Below are 8639 nucleotides of genomic sequence, written 5' to 3' on the forward strand. Positions count from 1 at the left end.
ACACCTAACGCCATTTCTAGCTACTTTGGGACCATAGTCGGGCTAGGGGAACTCATATTAATGTTAGAAAACCCCATAAAGTGCCATGGGATCTTTAATATACCTATTATACCAATGTTAAGAATAATAAGTACCAATAAGTCACTCTCCTATTGTGGCTACCCTACTCCCTGACAGGAGAAGGCGCTGAGTTTTAAACATAGATTACTTTAGGTTTCAGTGGGTGATGTAGGCAAATGAAGACCTGCGCATTATTTGATATTATTTGATTATTTGATAACGCAAATCAAGGTCACATGATGAGGATTATTGAAATAACACACATAAAAGAGACTAGAAAAAGGAAATACTGCAATAAATGTTCCCGGTCTAAAAAATAACACTTGCGCTTGAACCTTTAAACTGTTTTATTCAATGATTATCCCTATAATTGCTTGGCTCTACAACATTTTGTCCAGACTTTGTCCTTTCAAAAAAAATTCTGATAGAACTGTTCCACAAGCAGGTTTTTTAAATTCCATTTTCATATCAAAATAGTGTATAATATTGGTTAAACAGACTTTCATAAAAAGAAATGTTTAATAAACGTGAGGAGTATGAAACAATCAGTATTGGTTTTGTGCCAGGAAGTTTGATGTGAACTTTCAACTACAAAAGAATCAGGTTAACGTTGGTTAACAGTACGTGTTACAGCCTTAACACGACAATAAGAAATATAACAAAATATGTAACATCTCCTACTCTTTAACAGAGGTGAAGCCAAATGTCAGTATTTTTTGACATGATAAATACGTTGTTTTTTTGGGACTCAATGTGACTCAATATTCTTCCCCTTCTTCTTCTCCTTCATCGCCAACAGTATCGGTGCCCACCTCTTCGTAATCCTTCTCCAGGGCGGCCATGTCCTCCCTGGCCTCGGAGAACTCTCCCTCCTCCATGCCCTCCCCGACGTACCAGTGGACAAAGGCCCTCTTGGCGTACATCAGGTCAAACTTGTGGTCCAGGCGCGCCCAGGCCTCGGCGATGGCGGTGGTGTTGCTCAGCATGCACACGGCCCTCTGCACCTTGGCCAGATCTCCTCCCGGCACCACGGTGGGGGGCTGGTAGTTGATTCCCACCTTGAAGCCGGTGGGGCACCAGTCCACGAACTGGATGGTGCGCTTGGTCTTGATGGTGGCGATGGCGGAGTTGACGTCTTTGGGCACCACGTCTCCGCGGTACAGTAGGCAGCACGCCATGTACTTGCCGTGGCGAGGGTCGCACTTCACCATCTGGTTGGCCGGCTCAAAGCAGGCGTTCGTGATCTCTGCTACCGACAGCTGCTCGTGGTAGGCCTTCTCGGCGGAGATGACGGGGGCGTAGGTGGCCAGGGGGAAGTGGATACGGGGGTAGGGCACCAAGTTGGTCTGGAACTCTGTCAGGTCGACGTTCAAGGCACCGTCGAAGCGCAGGGAGGCGGTGATTGAGGAGACGATCTGACCGATCAGCCTATTGAGGTTGGTGTAGGTAGGGCGCTCGATGTCCAGGTTCCTGCGGCAGATGTCGTAGATGGCCTCGTTGTCTACCATGAAGGCGCAGTCCGAGTGCTCCAGGGTGGTGTGGGTGGTCAGGATGGAGTTGTAGGGCTCCACCACGGCGGTGGACACCTGGGGCGCGGGGTAAATGGCGAACTCCAGCTTGGACTTCTTCCCGTAGTCAACGGAGAGACGCTCCATCAGCAGAGAGGTGAAGCCGGAGCCCGTTCCTCCACCGAAGGAGTGGAAGATGAGGAAGCCCTGGAGTCCAGTGCACTGGTCCGCCTGAAAACAATCAGAATCCATGCATCAGTGACACTCGCTTTGGTACATGACCCTAATATACCCTGATGACTCGTGAATCTTACCAGCTTGCGAGTTCTGTCTAGCACGAGGTCGATGATCTCCTTGCCGATGGTATAGTGGCCGCGGGCGTAGTTATTGGCTGCGTCTTCCTTCCCTGTGATCAGCTGCTCGGGGTGGAACAGCTGCCGGTATGTTCCGGTACGAACCTCATCTGTCAATCGCAAAATAAGCAATAGCACGTGAAAATGTCGTAAAGGAAACAACTGTTGAGATTGGGCTAGTATTGAGTTACAACACTTCAGCTGTATTCCGCGAAAAACGGGCAATGTATAGCAGCCCGTCAATGTAAATCCTCTAAAAGTGCTTTTTTTTGCCACTGACAGACCCAGATTATAGTATTTAAATATGGACATTTCTTTACCTTTTGATTGACAACATTCTGTTGTTATTGTGTCAAACCAACTTTCGCTCCATCGGAAGTATTGCGAGAGTTGAGTCGTTTGCAGGGAGATTTGCAGGTGAAAACGAGATGGAGAGCAGGAGAGACGAGTGTTTGTGTGGTTGGGACTACAGAAAGTCTATCTTGGTGTTATCTCAGAGATTTGTGAGAAGGAGCGTTGAGATTGTGTTGACAATAGAGAAATATCCTGCAAAAATGAGATTTCAGAAAGAGACTTCTTCTTGTGCAAGACTTTGTTTTACAAAATAACAAACAGAAAGGATCAAACCAACAGTAAAGAAACTATTATTATTTCACTGTAGTGATCATCTTACTGCTATAATAGCAGGCCTGTCGCACCAGTTACTCAAGTTACTCAAGTGTGCATGTGCCAAGCGCGAACGCATATACACCGCAAGCAAGCACATGCGCACGAACATACATGGAAACGCACACACATGCGCATACACTACACACACACACCCACAAGCACGCGCACACACACCGCACATCAACACAAAGGCAGCGACATACAAGGAAGCACACACACACGCTCGTAAACACACACACAGACACACACAGGTAAAGACGTTCAACGGCTCTACCATCGGCACACACGCAGGTAAGAACACACACGCACGCGCACACCGAAGTGACACTCGCCCAGGTAAAACGTTATATTTTTAAACACGACGACAAATTCTGCCAGGTAACACGTTCTGTCTATAGACTGTACAAATTGCGATAAAATAAGGGAAGAGACAATTTCTCACCTCGACAAGCAATGGCGGTGTCACGTTAAAATTGTACCGGGGGCGAAAATTGTACCGGCCTACGTCATCGTTTGTTTACATCCTGACAACCTGCCCGGGAACAGACGACGCGATGCAGAAAACATGTTTCCAAACGACGAAATAACATAATACAGATAGCGGATCGCTATCTGTATTATGATAGATAGCGATAACACTTGTTTTTACTTTACATTTGTATTGTATTTAATTGTTTAATCGAAACAATAAATTTTTTTGCATAATACAGATAGCGATCCGCTATCTGTATTATGTTATTTCGTCGTTTGGAAACATGCTTTCTGCATCGCGTCGTCTGTTGCCGGGCAGGTTGTCAGGTTGTCAGGATGTAAACAAACGATGACGTAGGCCGGTACAATTTTCGCCCCCGGTACAATTTTAACGTGACAGGGGCTTGTTCATTTTGTGATGTAAAAATTGTTAAATTCAAGCATTGCTCCGACCGGCATAACAACACAGAAGTCACGTGATTCTTAAAGAGACAGGGTCCCTATAAGACAGAACGAAATGTAATATTACTCCTCTCCTTGAGCCTCCCGAAATATCTTTACACATTGTTGCTCAAACTTAATATTACTCTACTCCTTGAGCCTCCCCAAATGTCTTGCGATATTGATATCACCCCCTCCCCCCTGTGGACTGTTTTAGTTGTTTTATTTTTCTTATTTTTTGTGTGTATGCTATGTGTGACTGTAGGCAACTGCTGCCTATCTTGGCCAGAACACTGGAAGAGATGTTTAATCACAATGATGATTATTATTTTTCAACTAACCAATAGCAGTTGCCTTGCATTTTAAAATGTCAATGCACTTTTCAGTCCTGAATAACAGTAAAGCTATTTAATAATTTATTTGCATGCATAGTATACTACAGTTTACATTGTACAATTACCCCTGTTACCATCAATTGAAAAATTGTATAATGTAATCAAATGCTCACACACTGGCTGCTTAGACACACGTGTAAGTCCTGATATTCTCCTGATGGGCCGTATGTGTGAACAACATATCCTGACATTTGTAGCCTGAAAATCTCCTGAATAATTTTCCCCTAAGGTAGTATTTTCTCTGTAGGAAATGTAAATTACCTTATATGTGAATGAGGAAAGGTCAGTATTTCTCACACCACTTCAGTGGGCGTGTTGATGACAATTTTGCATGTCATTGAGTGGCCCCCCAAATGATAATCAGCCTGTTGCCTTTTGTTTGCTGAATGGTTAAAAAATATTAAATTGTTGGCACTGCTTTTAAGAGTAATTTGTGGTGAACTAATGTCATACGTTGTACAATTATAGGCAAATTATTATTATAGTATGCGCTCAGAAATGTGTTACATTATCGACTGGGGTTTCCACATTATTGCTATGGGTTTAATTACAACTAGAGGTGGAGCGCGCGGCACTCTAGTTTCCATAATGACATAATGCAATCTGAACCGGTCAGGTGCAAAAGCAAGCAGTTTTAGAGGAAGTAAATTGACGTGGTGCTACTTACCCAAATCACAACTTTGTAGCTCTCTTAAACTGATTACGGCTGAATCGTGCTCGATAAATGCTCTAGCTATCTCAAAAAGGCTGGTCAACATTAGTCCCTTACTTACACCCTAAATGATTGCAAAATAGGATGCGGGTGGAAAAATCCCTTTGAGGAAGTGATAATCAGTTTAGATAAGATTAGATTCAACGTCATTCGCAATGTGATCTAACCAGTAGTTCAAAAGAGCAATTAAGGTGCAGTATGAAAATGAATTGTCATATAGCGCAATATAAGTGGTCGTGATGTAGTAATGCAGATTGTGTTACACATAATATAACATTGTTTTATTCTATTTAGATTCAATTAAATCGTGTCAAAGGATGATACATCATATTAAGATTGAACTATTATTGTGATTTTTAGTTCTGGTAGGCATCATTAAGTATGTTCAAAGAATGTAGAGATAAAGTAGGAAGTGATTAGCCAACTCTGAGGAGCAAACTCAGATGCATATATATATTTTTGAAAATCACACATGGAAATGTTCGTAAAAAAATTGTTGCATCGAGATGCATCGAAATGCATCATTAATCGGTCTAGAATCGAATCGTTGACCTCTGAATCGGAATCAAATCGAGAGGTGACAAGAGATTCCCACCCCTATTATACTGTATACATATAAATGTATATCATACCATGTATGTTTTTTTTGTGTTATCCCAGTTATGTTTTTTTATTTTTTTATCATTTAATATTTATTTTAATAGTTCTGGGACGTTGGAACAATAACTTGGGTGTTTCACAGTCTGCACTGTGAATTTGAAGTAATGTTCAGTTTTTGAATAAAGATGCGGCAATTACAAGTGTTTCTTTTTTTTATCCGATTCATCGATGAATCGAAAAATAATCGACCGATTAATCGATTATTAAAATAATCATTAGTTGCAGCTCTACTACTTTATTCCGTCACCAATGTATACATTGCATGGTCTTGCTGTGCGTGCAATACAATGTAAAGTTACGTTGTTTGTTTTCGGGCTGTTTTGCTAAAGAGGCTTATGTAACTAACAATAAACAACGACTAGCCAATTTCATGATAATAATGAAATTATTACAAAGACGAACAGGAACGCTATTAACGCTCCGAGACCGGAAATGCAACTCAGAAGGCTGGCGTCCTAGGATTCAGGAACACACCATTAAAACAACACGGTGGCTTCCGTTGATCTGATTGGTTGATTTGTGCCTTGTTCCAATATCCATACTATCCGTACTTACTAGCCTAAGTTTGAGTACGTAGGGCGTTCCGATTCATATTGTCCGGTGTACTCAAAACTCAAATCGCGAAGTGTGTATGATGTACACTTTTCGTACTCAACGGCAGCCATCTTAGCTACGTAGCGCAAGAGGGCAGGGCCAGGCTGAGCCAACGTCGGCGCATTTTCCACATAGCCTACATTAATAGAGTCATTTTGTCGTTTTTATAGTTTATATAATAATAATAATAATAATAATAATAATAATAATAATAAATTGTATTTATAATGCACTTTATATTCAAGAATCTCAAAGTGCTTCAGAGAAAAAAAATAACAAAAAACTATTAAAAGGGTAACCTCAAAGAAAGTTTAGCTAAATGCTCTTTTAAAGAAATGGGTTTTGAGGTTCCGTTTAAAAAGAGCTGTAGTCTGTGGAGCCCTCAGGTGGTCTGTGGAGCCCTCAGGTGGTCAGGGAGGGCGTTCCATAGTCTAGGGGCAGCAGCAGAAAAGGCCCGATCACCCATGGTGCACAGCTTCATATGTCGGGTTTGGAGGGTGTGAGTGGAACCTGAACGGAGTGTACGTGAGTTTGTCGGGGGGGTGAGGAGTTCCTGAAGGTAGAGGGGGGCAAGTCCGTGAAGGCACTGGTGGGTGAGGAGGGAGACCTTGTACTCAATTCTGAGTGGGACAGGGAGCCAGTGCAGTGATTTCAGGATGGGGGTGATGTGGTCATGCTTGCGCACCCTCATCAGGACCCTGGCAGCACTGTTTTGAATGTATTGGAGCCTCTGGATGCTCTTGCCAGGGATCCCAATGAGGAGTGCATTGCAGTAGTCCAACCTGGAGGAGACAAAGGCATGGACGAGCTTCTCTGCATCAGCCAGGGTGAGTGATTGGCGGAGTTTGGCGATGTTCCTGAGGTGGTATAAAGCTGTCTTACAGAGGTGTTTGATGTGGGTGTCAAAATTAAGTTGTGGGTCCATTTTAACACAGAGGTTGGTGACGGATGTGGAAAGGGGGATGTTTTTGCCAGAGAAGGTCATATTGGTGATGGTGGGGGAGCGGAGCTGATGTGGCGTGCCAACAAGGATGGCTTCCGTTTTATGGCTGTTAAGTTGTAGGAAGTTGAGCTTCATCCACGCCTCTATCTCCTCCAGGCAGGTGGTCAGTGTGGATGTTGGCAGAGGGGCAGAAGAAGTGGGGGTTGTCCTGATGTAGAGCTGTGTATCATCAGCATAGCAGTGGTAAGATGCCTGCTAATGACACTACCCAGGGGGAGCATGTACAGTGAGAACAGTGTGGGGCCCAACACCGAGCCCTGGGGGACACCGCAGGTGACGTTGTTGGTGTGTGATTTTGCTTTGCCCAGGGCAACGTGCTCAGTTCTGTCAGTGAGGTACGAGCTGAACCAGTTCTTTACATTTCCTGATAGTCCAATGGTGTATTGCAGGCGGTGAAGGAGAATATTGTGGTCAACCGTATCAAAAGCAGCTGTTAAGTCCAGGAGGATGAGGAGAGATGGGGAGCCGGTGTCTGCTGCCATCAGGAGGTCATTTGTGACCCTGACCAAGGCTGTTTCTGTACTGTGGCCATAGCGGAAACCAGACTGGAATATATAGCTTTTTATAGCTGCTAGGCGTAAAGCGTTCACCGTTCAAAGCGGGATGTTTATTGCGGGGGAGGAGCCGCGGCGGCAGTCGTAATTTCCAGTTAGTGCACCACGGAGTATTCAATTTGGAACAACACTGAGATAAAAAAATTAGCGCACTTAGTGAGTGCGGATAGTGTACTTCGTTTAAGTGTACTGATGGAAGTATGGATATTGGAACACGGCCTTGGTCTGTCTATCACTAACAAGGTGGTGATAGGTTTATCCAATCAGCTGACCAGTATTTTCGCCCCTTCCTAAAAGGTTCCGAGATGGATATGCTGAGCAAATGCGAATCAATCCATTTGACGGAGTCAGGTTAACTCTCGGTTGTTTGTTTAATACGGCTAAACCAGAGGTGGTCAAACTACGGCCAGCGAGCCATACGTCGCCCGCGGGCCGAAGTTTGACCACCTCTGGTTTAGCCGTATTAAACAAACAACCGAGAGTTTAAGTGTCTGAGCTCATCATACCGATGACGGTGGGCTCCAGGTCCACAAACACCGCCCGGGGGACGTGCTTCCCCGCCCCCGTCTCGCTGAAGAATGTGTTGAAGGAGTCATCCCCCCCTCCGATGGTCTTGTCGGAGGGCATCTGTCCGTCAGGCTGGATGCCGTGCTCCAGGCAGTACAGCTCCCAGCAGGCATTGCCGATTTGGCAGCCGGCCTGGCCTACGTGGACGGAGATGCACTCACGCTGTTCGGGGGAGAAGTTGATTCAAGACCATGAACGATTTTAGCACTTTCAAACAAACTTCAATATTTTTTTCGTGTAGTTTGGAGCCAGAGTTCGGTAGAGAACAGCCGTTGTTCTGGATAACGGTTGTCGTCAAACTTTTCTACGCCGCAGTGCGAGCCGTGACCGTGATCGTAGCCCTGACAAATATTAACGTCCAAATATTTTTTGACGTTAAAATGAATTCAAAAACATTTTTGGACGTTAACAAAAGTCCCCCACAAATTAACCATTAACCACTCACCCATTAACCAGTGGTCCATTAACCAGTCGCCCATTAAACAGTCACCTCTGTAGCTAGTGAGCCAAAAACCGCGCACACACACACGCACGCACGCACGCACACACACACACACACACACACACACACACACACACACACACACACACACACACACACACACACACACACACACACACACACACACACACACACACACACACACACACA

General features: G+C 44.4%; 1 protein-coding gene across 1 annotated transcript in view; it reads right to left on the reverse strand.

Annotated features, from left to right (window-relative positions):
- Positions 1–401: 401 nt before the first annotated feature.
- Positions 402–8639, reverse strand: part of si:ch211-114n24.6 (uncharacterized protein LOC795591 homolog) — an 8718-nt gene continuing 480 nt past the window's right edge. Inside the window, exons 2-4 of the mRNA XM_056594526.1 lie at positions 7927–8149; positions 1883–2031; positions 402–1799 (exon numbers count right to left, since the gene is read on the reverse strand). Coding sequence (XP_056450501.1) covers positions 819–1799; positions 1883–2031; positions 7927–8149 — 1353 coding nt within the window. The 3' untranslated portion in view covers positions 402–818. The remainder of the gene's footprint in view (positions 1800–1882; positions 2032–7926; positions 8150–8639) is intronic.

This window comes from Gadus chalcogrammus, chromosome 7 (assembly GCF_026213295.1).
Source record: "Gadus chalcogrammus isolate NIFS_2021 chromosome 7, NIFS_Gcha_1.0, whole genome shotgun sequence".
Taxonomy (NCBI): Eukaryota; Metazoa; Chordata; class Actinopteri; order Gadiformes; family Gadidae; genus Gadus; species Gadus chalcogrammus.